The sequence below is a fragment of the Bufo gargarizans genome, chromosome 2 (assembly GCF_014858855.1).
Source record: "Bufo gargarizans isolate SCDJY-AF-19 chromosome 2, ASM1485885v1, whole genome shotgun sequence".
In the NCBI taxonomy this organism is placed as follows: domain Eukaryota; kingdom Metazoa; phylum Chordata; class Amphibia; order Anura; family Bufonidae; genus Bufo; species Bufo gargarizans.
In genome coordinates, this window is record NC_058081.1 from 117,695,082 (window position 1) to 117,720,908 (window position 25,827).

Consider the following 25,827-nt stretch of genomic DNA (forward strand, 5'->3'; position numbering starts at 1 on the left):
CTGTGTATCGCGGCGCACAGTGTGAGGTCACAGAGCGCCCTCACGCTGTGCGCAGCCCTACACAGCCGATAGCAGAGCCGAGGACCAGGATGAGGTGAGTACAGAGCCTCCGGTACTAATGAAGCGCTTCCATAATGGAAGCGCTTCATTAATATTCGCCCCATAAGACGCAGGAGCATTTCCCCCCCCCCCCCCACACACTTGGGGGGGGGGGGGAAGTGTGTTTTATGGGGTGAAAAATACGGAACTGCTCTCAAAACCATGCAATAAAGATGCAAGAAACCACTGAAAACAAACTAAGAAATCCTAAAGGCTCTCTATGCTCCTGAAGCAAAAGAAAATGGCTTCTGGGTTGATCCTGTGGGTGTTTTCAGAAGGGTGGGCCTAGAAATAACTGCCAATCAAATTCATCAATTTTTCATGTCCGTTTTTAATGTCCGGATGCAAAACGGACATTAAAAACGGACACATGGCCAGAAAATGGATGCACACACTTATGCAAAATGGCCATGAAAAACAGACAGTGTGTCCGTTTTTTTTCACTGTCATGTGCATGTAGCCTTACGGTGTTCACCGCATAGGACATTTTTTTGATATTTTAATAGTTTGGACTTTTCAAACGTGGCGATATGTAATATGTTTATTTATTTATTGTTTATATATTTTATATGTAAAATTGGGAAAGGGAGTGATTTATACTTAATTTTTTATTTATTTTTTTACTTTTTATTTAATAACTATTTCCCCCCTTAGGAGATAGAACCTGGGATCTTGTAATCCCTTGTCCTAGTCAGCCTGATAGATCTCTATCAGGATTACTAGGACCTCACACTCTCCCTGTGCATAGTGCACACAGCAGCAGGGAGCTGCGATCAGAAGCTGCCACTGCCACCAATGAGGAGGAGGGGACCCTGTGGCCACTGCCACTAATGAGGAGGAGGGGACCCTGTGGCCACTGCCACCAATGAGGAGGAGGGGACCCTGTGGCCACTGCCACCAATGAGGAGGAGGGGACCCTGTGGCCACTGCCACCAATGAGGAGGAGGGGACCCTGTGGCCACTGCCACTAATGATTTTAATACTTGTAATAGTAGGCAGGGTGATGTTTAAAGAGACCACAACTGCCGCAATTTTGAAGTGAGGAAATGAGTGGGTCCCCTAAGGAACAGTGGGCCCCGGCACTTGCCTGGGTATGCCGGGTGCTGACGCCGGCCCTGATACTGGGCACTGTCGCTATGCCCATATGATCAGCAGCAGGACCATGGCTGTGACAGAGTGCTGGGGTACAGTTGCAATGACCAGGATGAAAGATACCTCAGATCTCAGCAGTTTAACCCCTTAGATACTAAGGTTTGTCAGAGAGAAGGAGGGTTGCTCTATCGGTCCATCACCCTTTCGTTGTGCTGATTGATGCTCCCTGGAGGTCAGATGTCCACTAATCAACTATAGATGGTCTACTCAAGGACTGGTCATCATTGACCTGGAAAACTCCTTTAATGGGTTGTCCAAGGACAGGGTTTGTTATCGTGTCAGAACTGGGCACTACTTTAGGGTCCACCTATTGGCCACCTTACCCTCTATGCCACTCTGACCACAATGATTCACAGTATCGGTGGACATGTCCTTGAAGGAGAGGACGATTCTTATAGATTTACTTATGCCCCTTTCACACGAGCGAGTTTTCTGTGCGGGTGCAATACGTGAAGTGAACGCATTGCGCTCGCACTGAATCCGGACCCATTGATTTCAAATCGCTGCATGTTCTATATTCTGCGTTTTTCACGCAGCCCTGGCCCCATTGAAGTGAATGGAGCTGCGTGAAAAAAGCATCACATCCGCAAGCAAGTGCGAATGCAGTGTATTTTTCACTGAAGGTTACTAGGAGATGTTGTTTGTAAACGTTCCGTTTTTTTATCACGCGCGGGAAAAACGCATCAAAATGCATTGGACCTGAACAACTGAACGCAATCGCAGACAAAACTGACTGAACGGAACTCATCCGGACCTAATCTGTCACGCGTTGTTCCCAGACGTTTTCTCTCTGCACAAAACACGCAAGACGTTAAATACAGTACATGGTAATTGCAGCACCACCAACACATTGAAGTCAAAATTCTCTCATTTTCATTGCAAAATGATAAAAAATTCATTGGAGCGCGGTCCCTTCCTCGGGTCGGCAAGTGCATTGCAGTAACAGGTGCCAGGAGCTGGCGGGAGGCCCGGTGGCCGCATCTCTTTTTCCTGGACATTATTTTTCTGTTTTCCTGCTTCCTGTCATTTGATGATGTGCCAAACATCTAGGGGCTCGCATGATACCTGGCACCGGATCAGATCGGCTGGATGACAATGCTATTTGGCTCTGTGTTTATTTTGGAGTTTATGTTCTTTCTGAATAATTTTTCTATTCCAGATTCATTTTTAGAATCATATTCTTTTTGGAAAACATCTCATTGGCTTTTTATATTGCAATGGTTCACCAGAATTACTCCCTGGTGTCCACTTCAGAGACTTCAAGCCCAACTGTTAGCTCAAGAAATATACCAAAGGTTTATACAGAGACATAGCTAGAGCTCCCGTCACCCAGGGGCCCCGTCTCTAGAGCTCCCGTTTTAGGGGCCCGTTTCCCTTACAGACGGGTCTCAGTCCTCCAGCAAGACACAAGACTCAGATCCCAGCACACACACCTCCTGAGCTCCACTGTTAGACTGAGGTAATCCCCCTCACCTGGCAGTGCTGGCTGGTTTTTAGGTGTGGCCAAACCCGGCCTGGAACATGGGGAGTAGTCACTTTGACTACTCCCAGTAAGAGCCGTCCCAGATCAGCTATACAGCCATACTAACTATTAAGGTGTCAAACAGCAACTGCTGCTGACACATAAAAAACGGCTCTTACTCGGTGACACATACCTATCATCCACAATGATTCCTTGTACCTTCTTACAACTTACATTTTATTAATTTTTCTGTATCCTGAGTTACATCCTGTATTATACTCCAGAGCTGCACTCACTATTCTGCTGGTGCAGTCACTGTGTACATACATTACTTATCCTGTACTGATCCTGAGTTACATCCTGTATTATACTCCAGAGCTGCACTCACTATTCTGCTGGTGCAGTCACTGTGTACATACATTACTTATCCTGTACTAATCCTGAGTTACATCTTGTATTATACTCCAGAGCTGCACTCACTATTCTGCTGGTGCAGTCACTGTGTACATACATTACTTATCCTGTACTGATCCTGAGTTACATCCTGTATTATACTCCAGAGCTGCACTCACTATTCTGCTGGTGGAGTCACTGTGTACATACATTACTTATCTTGTACTGATCCTGAGTTACATCCTGTGTTATATTCCAGAGCTGCACTCACTATTCTGATGGTGGAGTCACTTTGTACATACATTACATTACTTATCCTGTATTATACTCCAGAGCTGCACTCTCTATTCTGCTGGTGGAGTCACTGTGTACAGACATTACATTACTTATCCAGTACTGATCCTGAGTTACATCCTGTATTATACTCCAGAGCTGCACTCACTATTCTGCTGGTGCAGTCACTGTGTACATACATTACATTACTTATCCTGTACTGATCCTGAGTTACATCCTGTATTACACTCCAGAGCTGCACTCACTATTCTGCTGGTGCAGTCACTGTGTACATACATTACTTATCCTGTACTGATCCAGAGTTACATCCTGTATTATACTCCAGAGCTGCACTCACTATTCTGCTGGTGGAGTCACTGTGTACATACATTACTTATCCTGTACTGATCCTGAGTTACATCCTGTATTACACTCCAGAGCTGCACTCACTATTCTGCTGGTGCAGTCACTGTGTACATACATTACTTATCCTGTACTGATCCAGAGTTACATCCTGTATTATACTCCAGAGCTGCACTCACTATTCTGCTGGTGGAGTCACTGTGTACATACATTACATTACTTATCCTGTACTGATCCTGAGTTACATCCTGTATTATACTCCAGAGCTGCACTCACTATTCTGCTGCTGGAGTCACTGTGTACATACATTACATTACTTATCCTGTACTGATCCTGAGTTACATCCTGTATTATACTCCAGAGCAGCACTCACTATTCTGCTGGTGGAGTCACTGTGTACATACATTACATTACTTATCCTGTACTGATCCTGAGTTACATCTTGTATTATACTCCAGAGCTGCACTCACTATTCTGCTGGTGCAGTCACTGTGTACATACATTACATTACTTATCCTGTACTGATCCTGATTTACATCCTGTATTATACTCCAGAGCTGAATTCACACTTCTGCTGGTTGTTACTGTAAACAGTCAGGAAGCTTAGCTGACCTTCCATGATACAGTCAGTTTTTCCTATGAGATTATTGTACATTAGTTGTTGATAGAGTCTGGAAGAAAGGCAGAATTTTGTGTAGTTTGGACTCTGCCTGTCATTTATTTAATAATTGGAGCTCCCCTATAATAAATACCAGAAGACCTCGGTGTGAGTATTAATGCATGCTCATTATGGCAGGCTAAGGATAAGTTCGTCTAATGGCGGTAATACAAGTAACGTTATAGTTCTGCAGAGTTTTCTCATTTGGCATGCGCCACACAGGTGATGCTACCTAGAGGTGTAATATAACACAGCGCGGTGCGGAAACATTGCAGCTCTATATTTTACAATCCTTAAACGTGACATTTCAGAGTTTATGATCTTTTTTGCAGATTACTGAATGCTACTCTTCTGAGTTTATGTAGGAAAAGCAGCAAGGTGAGAAAAAACATAGCATGGGCCCCAGAATGCTCCTTTGCTTCATATGATGAGTATACTTACACACATATACAGTAGGCTAGTGTAGTACTCCATAACTGTATTCTTACAAACTGTTTCTTGCATAATGTTCTGATGTATTGTATAACCCACCGTAGCTCTGTATGGATTTGTCAGGGTTAACAATCTCTGCCCCTGTAGGAAGCTAGGTGATGGACTTAGGTCCGCCTATAGTTCATTGTAGAATTGTATGTTAGCTGAGGAAGTGAGAGGAGCTACATGGGGTCACTCCTTGGAGCTTTCATCTCTACATTACAATACTTTAGAGCAGGCATGTCCAAACTGCGGCCCTCCAGCTGTTGCAAAACTACAACTCCCAGCATGCAGTTTGGACATGCCTGCTTTAGAGAGAGAAAGAAAGAACCAGGAAGGACCAAACTCTGCATGGCCGAGCACTGGAGTCCGTCAGTAAGGTATTCGCTGTATAAGGCTGATAGAGACTTTACTGCAGTGATAGGGACAGTCATATCTTAATCCTGTACCACTCAGCTGAGAATTACAGCCACCATCGAAAGAACCTTATTGCTAACCTTAGATTCTGCAAAGAGAGGCTTTGGAGAGATATACGGAAGGAGTACTGTGCACATGGTTAGTTACTTTAAAGCAACGCATTTTAGTCTATCCTGTGTTCCCAGGTAAAGAAAATTAGACAAAATTGCTAATAAATTCCATGAAAACTTGGCCTATACAGGACAGTGTGAAATAAGCAGTTTTTCACTACTGAATGCAACCTGATGACCACCAACAAGCCCCCTAGAAATGAAAGGCCTTCATACTATTCTATAACCAGTAAAACATAGAAAAATGTCCTGTTGCGTTTCACATCCCAACTTGCCTGCTTAATGAGCTGCTGTGTATAAAGGGACCCGGCGCACAGACTCTACGCTATAAAAAATACAATATACTTAGCATTTCTGCTGGTATTAAGATTTCGTTCTCTTTTTTTCTATTATGCTCAGATGTCTTTGTTTCGAGCCTACAGGTTTTCGCTATTCTGCGCTGACGCATTTCTGTTTTTTCAGATACATAACAGCGTGTTGTTTTGCCAGCGCAGTGAGACCAGTACAATTAAATTCTCATGCCTAGCTTGCTAAAATAATATGAGTGTTCCTTTATTACTTTAATGGTTTCAAAGGCGTCCTGCTGGGCCAATGTCTCTGAATCTCCGGATAAGGGAGAACAGAAGGAGAAATGGTTTGTGCTTTCTGAAAATCATGCCTTTTCCACCTGAAGCTTACAGTCGCGTTTTTTTCTTTCTTTAAGTACATCGAGAGAACAAAGCCCGGGCTCATCCTATTTAACATGAGGTTTTATAACGCACATAATAATTTTGCTCAGCTGCCAGTCTCTGACCTGATATCAGAATATAAATGAGGATTGAGATGGATTGCCAGGCGGCATCTCATGCTTGCTTATAGATATAGGGCTTTTGGAAACGTCTACAGAGATATGCATGACATATACAGTTACAATACATACAGTTGCAAGAAAAAGTATGTGAACCCTTTGGAATGATTCGGATTTCTGCACAAATTGGTCATAAAATGTGATCTGATCTTCATCTAAGTCACAACAATAGACAATCACAGTCTGCTTAAAGGGGTTGTCCGGGATTGGGAAGATTGGAGTATGTGTACAACAATGCCCTAAATGTTACAATCGTGCCTGTCCTACCTTTATCCGACATTTCTAATGCCCAGTTTTCAAATCACCAACTCTCAGCCGGAAGCGCTGTGTTTCCAAGACTCGGTGACGTACCGGGTCCCTTTCTGCTGAGTAAAGCCTCTTCTTCCGCTTCCCAGGGAGCCCGGTGACGTCACCATCAGCCTCAGTAATTATTCAAAGTGCCTGGATGGGCGGTAACAAGGCGGCAACCAACCGCGCTAAGCCACGCCCATCCGGTCCGGTGACGTCACCGGGCAGGGCGCTTTAATATGAATGAAAGAGGCAGAGCACTGAATATTAATTAGGGGGCGGAGTCACGGCGGAGATGAAACCACGTGATGCCGCGCTGTGCTGGGAACCACAGTGCAGTGCGGCAGGAAGGTAGGAAAAAATAAACATAGGTGTAAACAAAGCGTGGGGGGACCGTATGAGCCATATAGAAATGGTGAAAATACTTAAAAACATATGGGGGGACCTCTATTCAGCTGTTAATAGGGAGTACACTAAAAAAAAAAAGAAATTTAATCCCGGACAACCCCTTTAAACTAATAACACACAAAGAATTAAATGTTACCATGTTTTTATTGAACACACCATGTAAACATTCACAGTGCAGATGGAAAAAGTATGTGAACCCTTGCATTTAATAACTGGTTGAGCCTCCTTTGGCAGCAATAACTTCCACCAAACGTTTCCTGTAGTTGCAGATCAGACGAGCACAACGGTCAGGAGTAATTCTTGACCTTTCCTCTTTACAGAACTGTTTCAGTTCAGCAATATTCTTGGGATGTCTGGTGTGAATCGCTTTCTTGAGGTCCTGCCACAGCATCTCCATCGGGTTGAGGTCAGGACTCTAACTGGGCCACTCCAGAAGGAGTATTTTCTTCTGTTTAAGCCATTCTGTTGTTGATTTACTTCTATGCTTTGGGTCGTTGTCCTGTTGCAACACCCATCTTTTGTTGAGCTTCAGCTGGTGGACAGATGGCCTTAAGTTCTCCTGCAAAATGTCTTGATAAACTTGGGAATTTCCTTCGATGATAGCAATCCGTCCAGGCCCTGACGCAGCAAAGCAGCCCCAAACCATGATGCCCCCACCACCATACTTCACAGTTGGGATGTTGGGATGAGGTTTTGATGTTGGTGTGCTGTGCCTCTTTTTCTCCACACATAGTGTTGTATGTTTCTTCCAAACAACTCAACTTTGGTTTCATCTGTCCACAGAATATTTTGCCAGTACTGCTGTGGAACATTTAGGTGCTCTTGTGCAAACTATAAACGTGCAGCAATGTTTTTTTTTGGACATCAGTGGCTTCCTCTGTGGTATCCTCCCATGAAATCCATTCTTTTTTAGTGTTTTACATAGCGTAGATTCACTAACAATGATGTTAGCATATGCCAGAGACTTTTGTAAGTCTTTAGCTGACACTCTAGGATTCTTCCTCACCTCATTGCGCAGTCTGCGCTGTGCTCTTGCAGTCATCTTTTCAGGACGGCCACTGCTAGGGAGAGTAGCAGCAGTGCTGAACTTTCTCCATTTATAGACAATTTGTCTTACCGTGGACTGATGAACAGCAAGGCTTTTGGAGATACTTTTATAACCCTTTCCACCTTTATGCAAGTCAACAATTCTTAATCGTAGGTCTTCTGAGAGCTCTTTGTGCAAGGCATCATTCACATCAGGCAATGCTTCTTGTGAAAAGCAAACCCAGAACTGGTGTGTGTTTTTTATAGGGCAGGACAGCTGTAACCAACACCTCCAATCTCATCTCATTGATTGGACGCCAGTTGGCTGACACCTCACTCCAATTAGCTCTTGGAGATGTCATTAGTCTAGGGGGTCACATACTTTTTCCACCTGCACTGTGAATGTTTACTTGGTGTGTTCAATAAAAACATGGTAACATTTAATTCTTTGTGTGTTATTAGTTTAAGCAGACTGTGATTGTCTATTGTTGTGACTTAGATGAAGATCAGATCACATTTTATGACCAATTTGTGCAGAAATCCATTGCATTCTGAAGGGTTCACATACTTTTTCTTGCAACTGTATATATAAATATATATACACTCACTTAAAGAATTATTAGGAACACCTGTTCTATTTCTCATTAATGCGATTATCTAGTGAACCAATCACATGGCAGTTGATTCAATGCATGTAGGGTTGTGGTCTTGGTCAAGATAATCTCCTGAACTCCAAACTGAATGTCAGAATGGGAAAGAAAGGTGGGCTACAACAGCAGAAGACCCCACCGGGTACCACTCATCTCCACTACAAATAGGAAAAAGAGGCTACAATTTGCACGAGCTCACCAAAATTGGACTGTTGAAGACTGGAAAAATGTTGCCTGGTCTGATGAGTCTCGATTTCTGTTGAGACATTCAAATGGTAGAGTCCGAATTTGGCGTAAACAGAATGAGAACATGTATCCATCATGCCTTGTTACCACTGTGCAGGCTGGTGGTGGTGGAGTAATGGTGTGGGGCATGTTTTCTGGGCACACTTTAGGCCCCTTAGTGCCAATTGGCCATCGTTTAAATGCCATGGGCTGCCTGAGCATTGTTTCTGACCATGTCCATCCCTTCATGACCACCATGTACCCATCCTCTGATGGCTACTTCCAGCAGGATAATGCACCATGTCACAAAGCTCGAATCATTTCAAATTGGTTTCTTGAACATGACAATGAGTTCACTGTACTAAAATGGCCCCCACAGTCACCAGATCTCAACCCAATAGAGCATCTTTGTGATGTGGTGGAACGGGAGCTTCGTGCCCTGCATGTGCATCCCTCAAATCTCCATCAACTGCAAGATGCTAACCTATCAATATGGGCCAACATTTCTAAAGAATGCTATCAGCACCTTGTTGAATCAATGCCACATAGAATTAAGGCAGTTCTGAAGGCAAAAGGGGGTCCAACACCGTATTAGTATGGTGTTCCTAATAATTCTTTAGGTGAGTGTATATATATATATACTGCTGCATATATATAGAGTATAAGCTCCAACCTAATCAGGTTGAGAAGGATTTTCTCCTCAATGTTTTCAACAGTGCTCACATACAGAATCTATTATCCTTGCAAATTGAAGTTCAACCATAAAACTCTTTGATATTAATACTTTTCTTGTAGCTTTTTCGCTTGCTGTAATAATTAGAAGAATGGCTTAGGTAGAGCTTCAAGAATGGATAAGACATAGGATATATTTAAAAGCATTCCTCCAACCAATGGCTGTGCTCCTCAGTCTTCATGGGTCTTGCGTTCAGCTGGTGGAGCTCCAGAAACCTTTAAATATGTGGTTTCTGAGACAGGAAGTAGTCGGTCAGCTACTTCCTGTCAGCCTTATTATGTCTCATGGGGCTAATATCTCTATTACCCAGAGATTTCTTCCTCCTGACATTCTTGGCTCTTCATGGGAGAGAATCGCATGGCCAGAACCTTTTATTCCATCTCTCTTGATGAGCAGTAGATAAAAAAAAGGCCTTATACTTTTCCACTAGTATAAGCTCCAACCTAATCAGGTTGAGAATGTTTTCAACAAAGCTCTTGTACTGAACTTATTATCCTTGCAAATTAGAAGAATGACTTGGGCAGAGCTTCAAGGATAGTGAACAGGATGAGACATAAGGATATATTTAAAAGCATTCCTCCAACCAACAATGGAAGCTGTGCTCCTCATTCCTTATGGGTCTTGCACTCAGCTGGTGGAGCTTCAGAAACCTTTAAATATGTCTCATGGGGCTAATATCTCTATCACCCAAGGATTTCTTCCTCCTGACACTCTTAAATCTTCATGGGAGTGAATCATAAGATAAGAACCTTTTCTTCCATCTCTCTTGATAAGCAGTAGATAGAGAAAAGGCTTATACTGTACCACTAGCGGCATTTAGGCTGCTTGGTGTCATGGCAGCTGGCGTATTTGCAGCATGTAATGTTTGTCCACCAATGAGCTGGGATACAACGGGATCCAAGCCAAGTAATGTTTTATCCTACAGCTATCTCTCCCTATTCCACAGTACACATGGATGCTGGGGAGAGTGGAATAAGAAGTGGCCAGGGGAAGCTTACCTACCCAAGAACAAATGGACTGGACATGTTGAAATCTAACAGACTGTTCCTGCTCCTCACTCCCCTTGTATATACCAGGTTGCAGTCTCTCAGAGCTACCGTCCTGAAAAGGGTGACCTCAAATGAAACCCAGGTATTTTTGTGCTTCTATTACTGTATATCCTATATGTCTCCTTTGACATATAAGGTATAACAGGGACACAAAAATACCTTGGCTCCAGCTGGGGTCACCCTTTTCAGGATGGTAGCTCTGAGAGACACAAGGGAAGGATGCATCCTAGGACTTTTACAACTGGCTGTCTATCCAAAACCAGACGTGATGGTAAAATAAAACATCAGAAGCCATTCAGTCCGGTGGACGTTCTTTATTGACTTATCGGACCTGATCTGCAAGTTGGTTGCCATCGATGGTAACCTTAGTTGTTATCGTTTAGGACATGTGGCACCTTTAAGATTTTAAGTCTAACAATATAAGTATGTTTTAATAGTGAATATCACGCTGTCTTCTATCAAGCAGGGCTCTAGATAGGAACTAGTGATGTCACTGCATCTTGGGCTGTGATGTCATTGAATGTGACATTATGAACAGCGATGGTGACCTGGTGAACACTCAGAGCTGTGTTTGGAAGGTAATCTGCTCACCTGACAGCTTCATATAGGGATTCCCAACTTCTGTGCTTATCGCTGGAGATAAGCAAAGTTTTGAAAAATTTGATTTAGCGATTTGCTGAAGTTCTCCAATTAATTTGCCATGAATCCCTATAAATCAGGTACACCCTGGCCTAATCACATTATTTCCGCCGAATCTCAGTGTGAAGACTTGGAAGTTAACCCTTTCCCACATCTCTCCCTATGATCAGCTCACAGGGTTATGGCGGAGACCGTGCAGTATCAGGGTTTTATACGGCTGTGACATCACAAGGGATGGCTACCTGTGGATTGGCTGACTGCATGGAATCATGGGTGATCTCACATTCCCGGGATTCTTACTTTTACTTTGTAACACATGCAGCCGCCATTTTAGGAAAAACTGATTATTTACCATAAAGTGTGAGGAAATTCGGTTTCTTGTTTAATCGAATTTTTCTTAAACTTCAGACCGAATTCCACTTAGGATGCTTCGATTCGCTCAACACTACTTATTGCCTTAAAATTTTAGGGAACCCTTAAGATGCCCATAGACATTAAAAAAAGGTCAGGAACTGCCAAAATATATTGAATTATCAGCTGATACCATATTCTCAAGATGTGAGTTAAAGGGGCTTTCCCATCTCAGACAATTGGGGGCATATTGCTAGGATATGCCCCCATTGTCTGATAGGTACGGGTCCCAAGTGCTGGCTCGGCTATTTTCATTGGCCCCATAGAAATGAACGGGAGTGGTGGCCGTGCAAGCGTGGTGCGCTCTCATTTACTACTACGGGGAGTGCAGCTGGTGGTGGCAAGACTCTGGGAAACCTGAGGTGCTCCGGCCACCACCATCCCTGCTCCGTTCTTGGTGTAGGTGTGGGTCCCAGAGGTGGGACCCGCACCTATCAGACAATGGGAGCATATGCTAGCGATATTTCCCCATTGTCTCAGATGGGAATACCCCTTTAAAGTTCCTCTGGAAGTCGATAGTCCTCTGGTGTACATTACTAGGAGCTCACAAAAAAGTCTGAACTGAATTGAAATACCCATACACCCACATAAACATGTAAATAAGACAATGAAAATAAAGGACATTTGACACCCGGATTTGTATAGTACAATTTAATACTACTATCCAAAACAAAATGGAAAAAAAGGGAAAATCCAGGGTTAAAATGATTAGATCTTTAATTCATAAAGGAAAATAAAGTCCAAGGGGTGGAGAATAACCAAGTTATGATCAAAATAAAAAAAAATCTGTAGACATAAGATGAAACAAATTTGCATTATATTGTGAAAGCGCTGTTTTATCTCCTCTTGTAGAAATTGTCTCAGATGACCGACAAGAAAAGGTTCGGTGAGAGGGTTTAAGGAACACAAGCAGTTGAGATGCTCAGGAGATGATACCATCTTAGAGGATCCATGTCTTTCATGGTATAACTTTCTCTTCCATTGCCCTTTAAAAGATGAATCCATACATGAAATTTACACATCTCAACCCAATCCCTCTCCAGAATGTAGAAAAGAAGAGTCTGTAGGATTTTTTCGATCTTTTATGTATTTTCTCCTACACACTATAGGATTTAGGAACATCAACAATTTATTCAAAGAATGTTTTTGATTTCACCACAAGTTATGCTTATCTGTAATTCTTGCACTCTGCAGTAGACATCTGAGTACTGTCTTAGATGCTCCACAGGACTCCATAGGACGGCTGGCACCAATTCCGAGCCAATGTTCCAGACGACTCCAGGTGACTTCCACCTGGCCTTCCAAAATGTGTCTGAAAGTCCAGTCCGAGACTCAAAGAGATGTTCCGCATTATTTCAAAAGACGACAAATGAAAGGAAGGACTTTGAAGATTACCATGAATTAACATAAAAAAATAGAGAAGACACAGTTCTGTTTCCCTCCCAGAAATTTTTGTGTTTTTTTTTGTGTAAAACTGGGAACTCTCAGCCGTCTTTAGATCAAGATTTGAAAAAATAGAGTGACGATCAAGGAACATCCACCGCTGATCCACTGGGAACTAGAAGATGGGCCAAGAGAGTTGAAAACTTCAGATTTGATTTCATTAGATCCTACAAGAAAGGGCTCCTCCTTTGAGACCTTAAAAAAAAATATTTTATGGTTATAAGTCAATAATAGTGATAATACATACTACTATGTGACGTTCTTGTTAAAGGACCAGATTACAAGAAACTTAAAAATACTTTTCTACTTGGACTGAAGTTTGTTTCAGTAGTATTCAAAGAAGAGTATTATCCAAATGGTGAAAGAAAAATTTGTTCCCTAACTTGGAGTTGACCTACACCACCAATTTCGCCCACCTAGGACAGGACTCGTTCTTCCTTTCCAATTTCTTATTTTATATAGAGCAGGAAGGTGACCCTTAGTCCAAATAACTCAAAAGTCCAAAAAGTGGTTCTAATATTTTAGAGCTTATCAGTTTTAAAGGGTATGCTCAGAATAGAAAACCTGTATTCGTGGACCCTAATTAATGGGGTTATCCTCTGTTCAGGATCCACATCTCTTGCCCAGAATGGACAGTAGTTATATAGGGTTCCCATTGCTTTTGATGACCTTTCCTGTTCTGCATCACACAGACAACCCATCAATTCAAATGGCACAGTGTAGTGCATCATTTGCCCTCTGGAGGCAGTGCAGACAAACTGAACGCTTACTGCAAGATGATTGCTGGGATCTCAGCAAGGGGGTACTTTGTGAACTGTTTATTGTTAAGGGGATTTATTTTTATTTTTATCAAGTAGGGGTAGTACAATGCAGAGACTTTACTATGACAAAAATAAGAGGTTATCCAAATAGTCACATGATGCAAGGGGAGCAGGTCATGGATGCCGCCAGCAACTGGCTGCAGTGGTCACATATCCCTCACAGTAAGATAAGGATTGAGCTTTAATGAGTGTTTATAATGTCAGAGAGCAGAGATAAGGAGCCTGTCAGCTCCCCAACTGACGGAAAAGACAGAAAATCCACCGGCTGCTACTACAGCATCTCAGCTCTGTGCAGAAAAAAAGGATTCAATATTGTTAATAAAGGCCAATTGAAAAATTTATATTAGCTTAAAATAAGTAAAATGCAATAATAAAAAAAATTGCCCCCAAAGGTGTACATGGCCTTTAAGTACATCACTGGATTCATGGACTAGGACACCAATATAATATAGGACAATAAAGACTATGCATGCACAGAGGTAACTGGCAATCAAATAATATTGATTAAAAATGTCCTATAATTTAAGTATACAGCTATGCAGACCTTTGTGTCCCAGACTGGTTACAGACTGTGAACAAACCCTGTGCAGTCAGATCCTATAGAATGTGCTTTAACAGTGGCAAATAAAAAAAAGAATAAAAAATACAGCAACTGCAAATAGTCTTGAATAAAAAAAAAAGCACCTACTATTTCAGGTCTACAGTTCCTTCTGCTATGTGTCTCCATGTTTACAGACTACAAACAACCCCTGTGTAGTCTGACCTGACAGTCAGATGTTCTTCCACTCCCTCTGCCTCCTCTTCTTGGCGATCTACAGACAGTAGAAGAAGAGCTGGTGGAAGAGGGTAACACATGACTGTAGGATTACACAAAGGGTTTAAAGTCTGTAACCATGGAGACGCATAGGTCTGCATAGAAGCTGTAGACACAAAAGGAGATTTTTTAATCAAGGAACAAAAAAATTGGTTACAAAAGTATACACACCCTTTAAATACCGTGAGCATCAAAAAAGCCACTAACCACTGATCATATTAAAATATACAGAAATAAATTCTACCGAGTCGAAGATTTAGCAGAGGTTCCTCTCACCTTGGTGGGCTGGACATAGACATGGACACTTTCCTTTACTGTAGGGACAGAGACGTTGGCATACTTCTCTTCCTTCTGCCCGGGAGTTGTGGAGGCCACGGATGGATTCAGAGCCAGGTTTAGATTGGTCCCATTGCCAAAAGCATGGATAGAGTTTTCTATGAAGCAAAAAACAAGTTAACAAGTCATAACTTATGTAAAGGCACAATACACCATAAAAACCTATTGTTCTGGGATGGAATAGTTTCTAATACAAAATCGACAAGATATAATAGGACTCGTTGCTGAAGCGGAATAAACCAGGGTTTAGTTCACAGCCGCCATTAGCCGGCTTGTAGGGAAATCAGTTTTATGCAAACCTGATCAGATGTTCAACTGCGAAAGTGGAAGGAGCGCTCACCGATGATTGCCGGAGCCATTAAAGAGGCCAGTGATTGAATCAAAAAGGCAAATGCAGAACATTAATCTTTCCACTATCCAAACAGACCTGGCGCACGGTCCCCGCCACACAGCTGCTGCCCCACACTAATGTCTGATCCCCGCAGGGCTTAGTTTTCTAGAACTTTCCAGACTATGAAATCAGGAAATTGAGAAAAATCTATGCCTGCCTATCTATCTATCTATCTATAGATAGATAATAGATGATGGATTGGTGACTGATAGAAAGATAGACAGATATTAAATAGTTAGATATACGATAGATAGATGATAGATGGATACGAGATAGATACATAGACAGATATGAGATAGCTAGATAGAAAGATAGATAGATATGAATAGATAGCTACATATGAGATAGATGGATAGATAGAGAGATAAGTGGTAGATAAATGGATAGATAGACAAATAGACTGACAGATAGATAATAGATAGATATGAGATAGATAGATAAATAGATGATTGATTTGTGATTGATAGAAAGATAGACAGATATTAAATAGTTAAATATATGATAGATAGATAGATAGATAGATATGAGATAGATAGATAGATAGATAGATAGATAGATATGAGATAGAGATGTCTACCCCTGGGCAGCATACATAGCTCCACGAGATTCTCCATACTTCAATCCCATTTTCAGGCCCTGGGCAATGTTCTCATCTTTGGAGACCTCACTGCAAGAACAGGGAGGGAGAGAGACTACCTGACAACTGACGGAAATGTCTATATATTCGGAGCAGACACTGACTGTGACAGCTCAGTGCACACCGAGAGGAACAGCTATGACAGCACAGTAAACAAAAGTGGCAGAACATTGCTGAACTTATGTCGAAGCCTCAGACTTCATATTCTCAATGGCCGCACCAAGGGAGACTGTCTTGGTAGATATACCCTAAACTCCCATGTAGGCAACAGTGTGGTAGTCTATGCCATCACAGATATGGACCCCAAAATGTCGGTGGATTCATAGTCACCCCACAGACACACCTGTCAGACCACAACCAACTGCTCGTATACCTTAAATCCACAAGTAAACCACCGGCACAAACATCACAGCAGACCGGCCTCTTCAGCCTACAAATAGTCCAAGATGTCAGCCCAAAGTATATGGAGACCATAAACAGCGCAAAGATCCAGGAGATGCTCCATAACTTCCATAGTAAAGTGTATGAGCTGAACGCAGAAGGAGTAAATCTCGCGGTAAGGGACTTTAATAATATACTTTACACCATGGCAGAAATGTCTGACCTCAAAAGATGCAACAAAAGACCAAAAAAGCAACAACCCAACAGTTAGTTCGACCAGGAGTGTAAAGATGTAAGGAAGGCAGTAAGAATGGCCTCAAATAGGAAACACCAAGATCCGTACAACCCCAGTCTGAGGGAAGCCTACAACAACATACAAAGGCAATACAAAACCATCCTCAGAAAGAAAAAGCAAGGCAACATCTCAACCAAGCTCCTCCAACTCCAAGATGCTCTCCAGGACTACTCCTTCTGGGAACTATGGAAGCATATGGACAAAACAAGCAAGAACACCAACCTCCATATCCAAAACGGCAACATCTGGCTCCAGTACTTCAAAGATCTTTACAAAGCCATCTCGAGGGAGGACCAAAGCCCAGAACAAAAAGAAATCATGAAAAAGCTGAAGGATATGGAGAAAAAAAATCAAAGATGTACAAAACCCTCTATACACACCGATCACAACACAGGAGATAACAGAGAGGATCCCAGTGATAAAGAGTAAAAAAGCCAGCGGCCCAGATGGGATCCTTCAAGAAATGATCATATACAGCCCGCCAGGTATCCAGGCCGCATTAGTAAAACTCTACAATGTTGTGCTGAGTGCCGGCTACTTCCCCCAGAGCTGGAACCAGGGCATCATCACCCCCATACACAAGGGCAGAGACAGGTACAACCCAGCCAACTATAGAGGGATATGCGTCAGCAGCAACCTGGGCAAACTCCTCAGCAGTAACTTGAATAAGAGGATCCTCAGCTTCCTCACCCAGCACAACATCCTCAGCAGAAGCCAAGCAGGCTTCATACCAAACCACCGCACCACGGACCACATCTACACCCTGCAGAGCCTCATCGGGAGCCATGTCCACAATACAAAGCATGGAAAGATCTATGCCTGCTTTGTGGACTTTAAGAAGGCCTTTAACTCAGTGTGGCACCCGGGCTTATTCCTGAAACTTCTTGAAAGCGGAATAGGAGGAAAAATATATGATGTCATCAGAAGTTCCTACACTGAGAACAGATGCAGCGTGAAAGTAAATGTGAGGAGAATGGCTTATTTCCGGCAGAGCCAAAGAGTCAGACAGGGCTGCAGCCTCCGTCCAACCCTGTTTAACAACTACATCAATGGGCTGGCGGCGGCTCTGGAGTCCTCCACAGCACCTGGTCTCACCCTCCATGACAGCGAGGTAAAATTTCTCCCTTATGCAGATGATCTTCTGCTACTATCGCCAACTGAGAAAGGTCTCCAAGATAACCTGAAAATCCTGGAGAAGTTCAGTAACACATAGGCACTGCCCATCAATCCAAAGAAAACCAACATCATGGTGTTCCAGAAAAGAAACCAGAAAGCAGGCGGGCGTCCTCCCTTCCTGCTAAACAACTGACCACTTTCAGAAATTGACAGCTACACCTACCTGGGCCTAGAAATCAGCCAATCAGGGATGCAGCGTCCCACATCAGTGTGTAAATGGAACACTTTAAACATCTGAATATACTGTATATGTGTTTATTTGCATTGTATGGTATTTCCTATTATCTGGCTGGCAATGTCATTTACATCCATTCGCCCCTAGGTGGTGCTGGCACCACACTATATATAGCTTTGGGTGTATTAATAAAGTTAGTTGGAGTTAGTAGTTGGTGAGAGGAGGGGAAGCAAGTTCATGGAGGAGAGAGACAGGCTAAAGTCACCATGTAACTGTTTTTCTTTCCTCTGGGCCCTGATCAAGCCTGGAGAAGACAACCACAGCAACCAAGCACCAGACAGTGAGTCTATGTACATGTAACAGCTAAACTCAGCTTATGGACCTCATTAGCACAAGTCCACTACACAAGCCTTCCGGGTCATAGTGGAAAAACCTATTTAGAAGAGTATCCTGCAAATAATGAAGCAGATGTGTTTGCCTGCCACAAGGGAGATCGCCCATTAAGGATAGCTCATAGTAACTAGATATATCAGCCTACTTTAGTACCAGAGTGCTATAGAGTGAACTTAGGATTACAACCAGGATCCTTGCCTGTAAAGTGTCTACTTTAAAAGGGACAACTCCTTCATTGACAACTGCCACTACCTGATAATAGGAGTACAACTGAACTTATTATTACTTATGCTATACAAAAACACTTTTCATTGATGAACTGTACCAACTGCCCAGAGACTATTGATTTTTAGTAAATGTTCAACTGGTTTACAACAAATGACTCCTCATTCTTACTACTGCTACTCTCAACATTTGCACCTTACGGTGCTGGCGTCACGAACCAGGGGCCCAGCTGCAAAAGCACCTTACACCCATTACCATCAAAGGCACCTCAACTTCCATCTGGCTGGTGTTCCCTCTAACAGAGAGTGCCCCAGAGGATTTTGTGCTGTCTTCCTCATCACTACACGCCGATCCAGGGAGGCATTTGCTAACTGTGAGTACAAACAACTACTACCCCCATCGGACCACTGTGAGCCTCACGTGTTTCTCCCTGCATGTCCCGGTCGCTGCAGGGAGTTTTAAGAAAGCCATGGAAACACTGAAAGACAAGGCGAGCAAAACCTTCTATGCCATCAGAAGGCGTCTGTATCATCTTAAGGCACCAGTGACCGTCTGGCTTAAAATCCTTGACACCATCATCGTCCCAATCCTCCTTTATGGCAGCGAAGTCTGGGGCCCAGACATATACCCAGACTAGGCAAAGTGGGACTCTGGGCCAACAGAACTATTCCACCTAGAACTCTGAAAACACCTTCTCCAGGTTCACAGGAGGACCTCAAACAGCACTTGTCGAGCAGAACTGGTCAGATTCTCACTTTACTTTGCTGTCCAGAAGAAGGCGCTATCATTCAGAGCCTATCTGCATAGCAGCAGTTCCAGCTACTACCATCACAAAGCCTTGCTACACCAAGAAGCCCCAGAAAAACAAAGCACCCTGCAACAAGTCACCAAAAACCAGCCTGCCCAAGCCACCAACCAATATAGCCTGACAAAGGGGGAAATCCAGAGGATGATACACAAGGGTAAAGAGGAGTATATTAGCGTCTGGAGGAACAACATACGAACATCCCAGAAGCTGACAGTATACCAGAGCCTGCAGAGGGAGTACAATTTGGTCCCATATCTGGAGAAACTTCCCAATCCAAAAGACCGACAGATCCTGAGCCGGTACAGACTGAGTGCCCATAGCCTGCTCATTGAATCCGGGCGTCACCGACAGAGGTACAAGTCCAGGGAAAGCAGACTGTGCCAGCAGTGCGACCAGGAGGCCGTGGAGGATGAGGCTCATTTCCTGCTGCGGTGCCCTAAATACTCAGCAGTGAGGGATTCTCACTTCAGGAGACTGTCTGATCTCTGCCCAGACTTCACCTCCATGGAGGAGGAGGAGAGACTCTCCATACTGCTGGGGGAAGAGGAGAACACAGCGGCCATAGCAGCAAAATATAGTACTGCCTGCCATGGGCTGAGAAGAGCCTGATATACCATGGACTCCTATATCCCCACCCTGGATGTGTCTCCACCCAACCCTACCCAATTATTTTCCACTTGCTTTGGCAATGCTAAAATGTATTTAGTCCTGCCGATAAAGCTGATTTGATTTGATATGAGATAGATAGATAGATAGATCTGAGATAAGAACATGGATAGATAGATATGAATAGATAGGAGATAGATGGATAGATAGATAAATGATAGATAGATGGATAGATAGAGAGATACATGGTAGATAGACAAATAGACTGACAGATAGATAATAGATACTATAGATATGAGATCGATAAATAGATAGAGAGCTAGATAATAGATGATGGATTGGTGATTGATAGAAAGATAGTTAGATATTAAATAGTTAGATATATGATAGATAGATAATAATGAGATTGATAGATAGATAGATAGATAGATAAATAAATAGATAGTGTGACACAGCAAGGGGTTTTGTCTGGGTAGCAGGTATTTTCCTCCCAGCATGTGCGGCTGGGTTGGTTTCCAGCCAGGTGAGGTCAAATACCGGACCGGAGTTTAAGGTCTGGGTTTTGGCAGCACCTGGGCTCAGCAGCTGAGTCTCTGTGTTAGGATCTGAGATTTTGTGCCGGACTGGAGGGCTGAGACCCATGTGCAGGGGGAACAGGCCCCCTAAAGCCTGCTGTGGACTACTGGAGGCAGAGCTGCCAACAAGGTGACGTGCAAAATAGAACTTTCCATTATGTGTAAATTAACACCAAAGACTGCAAAGTGACATGTTGTTTTGTGCAACTGCCGCAAGTGTGAATAAACACTGAAGTTTGAGATAAGAAATTGAATTTTGCCTCTGTATCGCGTCCGCTTACCCTATCTACCAGAGCGAAACCCCACAATTGGTGGAGGATGCGGGCAAGCGCAGTGAGGCTGGCGTGAAGGCTGAAATATTTTTGTTGTTTTTCTTACAACAAACCAGCGAGATTACAACCCGTGTCCCTTGACAAAATGGAAGCTGTCGTGAAAACCCTCGTGGAGGCTAACCTGCAGCAGCGGGAGGCTAATAAGAAGCGGCAAGAAACAAACTAGCTGCTGTTACAACATGTGATGGCTTTACAGGCGGCAGGAGCATCCCAGAGCGTCCACGATACCCGGAAAGCGGTCCGTGCGGCGATTCCCAAGATGACCCCCTCGGATGACGTCGAAACCTATCTGGCAGTGTTCGAAAAGGTGGCCGTGAGGGAGAAGCTACCCTGAGATCAATGGGCTGAGGTCGTCACTTCATTTCTGGCATCCGGACCAGTGTGATGGTGGGAGACACTAAGTGTGATGGTGGGAGACGTGGAGGACTTGCCGCCGGGTCCTGAATTGGCAGACCTCAATGTCTCCGGGGAAAGTTTTGGTACCGCCCAACGTCGGGACCCAACCCTATCCCGAGCCTGGGAAAATGTGCTAATAGTAGATGGTAAACCACAACAACCTAGGGCAAAGTCAGGGTTTCCGTGTTTTGTGGTTCATCAGGATAAGTTGTATCGGGTAAACCAACTACGGGGTGAGCCTATTTAACAGTTGGTTGTCCTCAAGGCTTATCGCAAACTCGTGTTAGATCTAGCCCACCAACACGTTCTCGAAAGTCACCTGGGGCTGCAGAAAACTCAGGATCATACAGCCCAGCCTATTCAGAGAGGTGGAAGAGTTTTGTAGGTCTTGCCCAACCTGCCAGATAACTAGCCCCCAGCCACATTTCTGTAGTCCCCTAGTACCTCTCTCGATTATCGAGGTACCATTTGACCGAATAGCTATGGACCTCATAGGCCCAGTACCAAAGTCCACCAGAGGGCATCAACAATCTTAGTCATCCTAGACTATGCCACTGGGTACCCGGAGGCGTTGACACTGCGACATACCTTGGCCAAACTCATAGCTAAGGAGTTAATTGAGATGTTTTCCCAAGTAGGACTACCTAAAGAGGTTCTGACCAACCAGGGGACCCCTTTTATGTCCAAGGTGATGAGGGAACTCTGTAAGTTGCTGCACAAAAAACAACTACGGAAGTCCGTTTACCATCCGCAAACGGACGGTCTGGTAGAAAGGTTTAACCAAACATTAAAAAATGTGTTGAAAAGGGTAGTGTCTAATGATGGGAAGGACTGGGACCTCCTTCTGCCCTATCTAATGTTCACAGTGTGAGAGATACCCCAGGCCTCTACTGGATTCTCGCCCTTTGAACTGATATATGGCAGACACCCTCGCGGTCTCTTGGACGTGGTCAAAGAGGCGTGGGAACATCAACCCACTCCACATAAAAGTGTCATTGAGTATGTTACCCAGATGCAAGATCGGCTAGAGACAGTGTTGCTTCTTGTTATGGAGCATATGGAGGCAGCTCAGCGAGCCCAGAGTCGGGTCTAAAATCGGAAGGCTCGGGTCCGGATCTTTAACCCGGGTGATCGGGTTTTAGTTCTGGTGCCGACCATGGACAGTAAGTTCCTGGCTAGGTGGTAGGGGCCCTATGAGGTACTCGAGAAATTTACTCAAACCGTGGAAAGATAGGGAAACCTGTACTGAAGACAGCCCGCAGCCTGGTTTTCTAGGAGAAGAGGTTCCGGCCCATCTGTCTGATGCAATAGAAGTGGCTGCCACAGTAAAAATAGCTGACAGCCTCTTCTCTAAACAGACACAGGAGGCAAGGGAGTTCATGGGCAGGAACACGGATGCGTTCTCAGACCTCCCTGGACGCACTTCTATAATCCAGCATGACATTGTCACTGAACCTCAGGCTCCTCAGTGGAGCTCAGGAGTCTGTGTGCTGTGAACTGAGGGCTGTGCTGGGATTTTAAGTTTGAGCAGGGCTGGAGGACTAAGGCCCCTCTAAAGGTGAACAGGCCGCCTATGGACTTGATGAGGCTGAACGGCTAACAGGATGTGAATTAACACCCAGCAGAAAAGGTGACTTTTATTGTTTATGGACTTTCCTTGTGTGTGAACAAACACCAAGCTACCTGTGTTTTGTGATGCACCTTATCTGAATTTTGTTATACACCAATGTGTAAATAATCACCGCCTTTTGATTCAAGAACTGTGTACTTTGCCTCTATACTGTATCCGCTAGTCCTAACTACCAGAGTGAATCCCCACAATAGATAGATTTAAAAAAAGATAGATAATAGATAGATAAAAAGCAAACAGGCAGCACTCCAAGAGTAAAAATGAAGATCCTTTTTCACCCATGTGGATATGCAACGTTTCGGCTCAACCCTAGAGCCTTTCTCAAGCTTGAGAAAAGCTCTAGGGTTGAGCCGAAACGTTGCATATCCACATGGGTGAATAAAGATCTTCATTTTTATTCTTGGAGTGCTGCCTGTTTGCTGTTTATATACATTGGGCAATAGTGTAGTCCCTTTGGACTTGCACACGTTTTTTATTTTTATTTTTTATATTGCTGCCATATTTTTTCTCTATAGACAGATAGATAGATAAGAGATAGATAGATAGGTAGATAAATAGATATGAGATAGATAGATATATATGAGATAGATAGATTTACTTACGTAGACAGATGTTGTTTGTGAAGAAGTGTAGGAAGTTCTCGCACTCCTCCTGCCGATTTCCACTCGTGTTACAGGTGCACCAGGGGGCGACACTTGAGGATGAGTTGTCCACATAGTTGGGGGTGATAGGACTACCTGTGAATAACAGCAGAAACATCAGATGTTCCAGATATGCTATGCCAGTGTACAGAGATCATGCCTTCTGTTTAGGATCCAGGTGTGCATGAGGCCGTGTCCACTAATCTCCTGAAGCACTGCACAGGAGGATTTGGAGTACTTTATTATTATTATTATTATTTATTATTAAAGCTCCATTCATTCCATAGCGCTGTACATATGATAAGCGGTGCACATACATAATACAGACAATTGCACTAATCATAAACAAGACGGGTTACAAACTGGTACAGAAGGAGATAGGGCCCTGCCCGTGAGGGCTTATAATCTACATGGTACTTTATAGATTATATGAGAGGAGTCTATAGGGTATGTCCAGAATAAAACAAAAAGACTTAAAGCAGGGTCCTTGTTCCTGCTGCTGCAGCAGTCCTTCATATTCTAAACTAAGGGATGGGCAGACCTATTAGAATTGGGACATGCCCTAAAAAACAATCCAGGATTTTGAGGATTTTTTGGGCTGAAATGTGGCGGTGCAATATAAAATAACCCAACCCATTGTTAAATGAGTCCTCCTAAAGAGTTACTAGTCAGAAGCACTGGATGGACATGATTGTAGACCCACCTCACGTCAAACTAATTTGAAGAAAGCGTTCAGAGATGTAACTTGAAGCTCCTGGAACCCAAATGGAACAGAATACATAAATGCAGAGATATGGATGGGACAGGCCTTGTTGATGCCCAAGAAAATGTAAAAATGCTTACCCCTTGGGTCTCTAAACGTTAGCATGATAGCTGATGGGTGGACCATCATTTAGATAGTTATGTGTCTTGGTTTACTCAACAGCATGCACATTTGGCTCTTCTGAGTATGAATGTTATATCTGTGGTGTAACATTCATCTACAGTAATACAGTAATAAATGTGAAGGCCGCCTCTAATGGTGCCCATGGCAGTCAATGCCTACTACCTGGCCCTGACGGTATAAAAAAGTCAATGATATTGATGTGAGGGTCATGGTGGATTATGCCCTTCTTTAAACAATTAGGTATTTAGGTGGCACTTAAACTCTTGATGAGCAGAGAAGCGTCTGATCTTTTCTCATTGTGAGGAGGAGAGGTATGGGTGAAGTCCTGAAGGAGAGGATGTGTGTAGAACAGGCATCCTCAAACTGCAGCCCTCCAGCTGTTGCAAAACTGCAACTCCCAGTATGCCCGGACAGCCTACAGGTATCAGCCTACAGCAGGGCATTGTGGGAGTTGTAGTTTTACAACAGCTGGAGGGCCGCAGTTTGAGGATGCCTGGTGTAGAAGATAAGAAAAAGTATTGTGTGCAGAGTGAAGGTTGCGTTGGGTTGCTATTTGAAAACTAGTGCAGAAATTGGGGCAACAAAAAGCAGACTGAGATGCAGAAGAATGAGATAAGAGGTGGATGAACAAGGAGAGCGATGGAAGAACAAGAAAAAAGGTGCGAATAGAGGAATGCTAGAAGAAGCGGAAGAATGAGAAGGCAGCATAAGAGGGTAAGTGGAAGAACGAGAGAAGTGGAAGAATAACTGAAGAAATAGAAGAATGAGGGGAGAAGTGCCAGAAAGGAAAGGATAGATGGAGGAACACAAGAGAGGTGGATAGATGAAAGGAGAAGTGGAGGAACAAAAGGAGAAATGGGAAATAGGAGAATTAAGGGAAAGGACAGGAGAGGTGGAAAAATGAGAGAAGAATGGAGGAACAAGGGCAGAGGTGGAGAAATCAGAAGAAGTAGAGGGAAGATTGGAGATGTGGAGGACAGACAAGAGAGGTGGAGAAAAGAGAGGGGAGGAGAATAGAGAGGACAGGTGGAGGAAAGAGAGGGGAGATTAAGAAGCATGCGAAGTGGAGGAAGAAGTGGAAGAACAGCAAGAGAAGTCGAAAAAAGAATAATAAGAGAAGTGGAGTAAGAAGAATTTGTGGCTAACAATAGGATATGTTCTATCTTTTGCGAAACGGACATACAGATGTGGA

At 43.5% G+C, this 25,827-nt stretch overlaps 1 protein-coding gene across 1 annotated transcript in view; it reads right to left on the reverse strand.

Annotated features, from left to right (window-relative positions):
- Positions 1-12,389: 12,389 nt before the first annotated feature.
- LOC122929571 (GDNF family receptor alpha-4-like) overlaps positions 12,390-25,827 on the reverse strand; it is a 64,202-nt gene continuing 50,764 nt past the window's right edge. The window contains exons 5-7 of the mRNA XM_044283194.1: positions 23,711-23,845; positions 15,029-15,186; positions 12,390-13,312 (exon numbers count right to left, since the gene is read on the reverse strand). Coding sequence (XP_044139129.1) covers positions 13,169-13,312; positions 15,029-15,186; positions 23,711-23,845 — 437 coding nt within the window. The 3' untranslated portion in view covers positions 12,390-13,168. The remainder of the gene's footprint in view (positions 13,313-15,028; positions 15,187-23,710; positions 23,846-25,827) is intronic.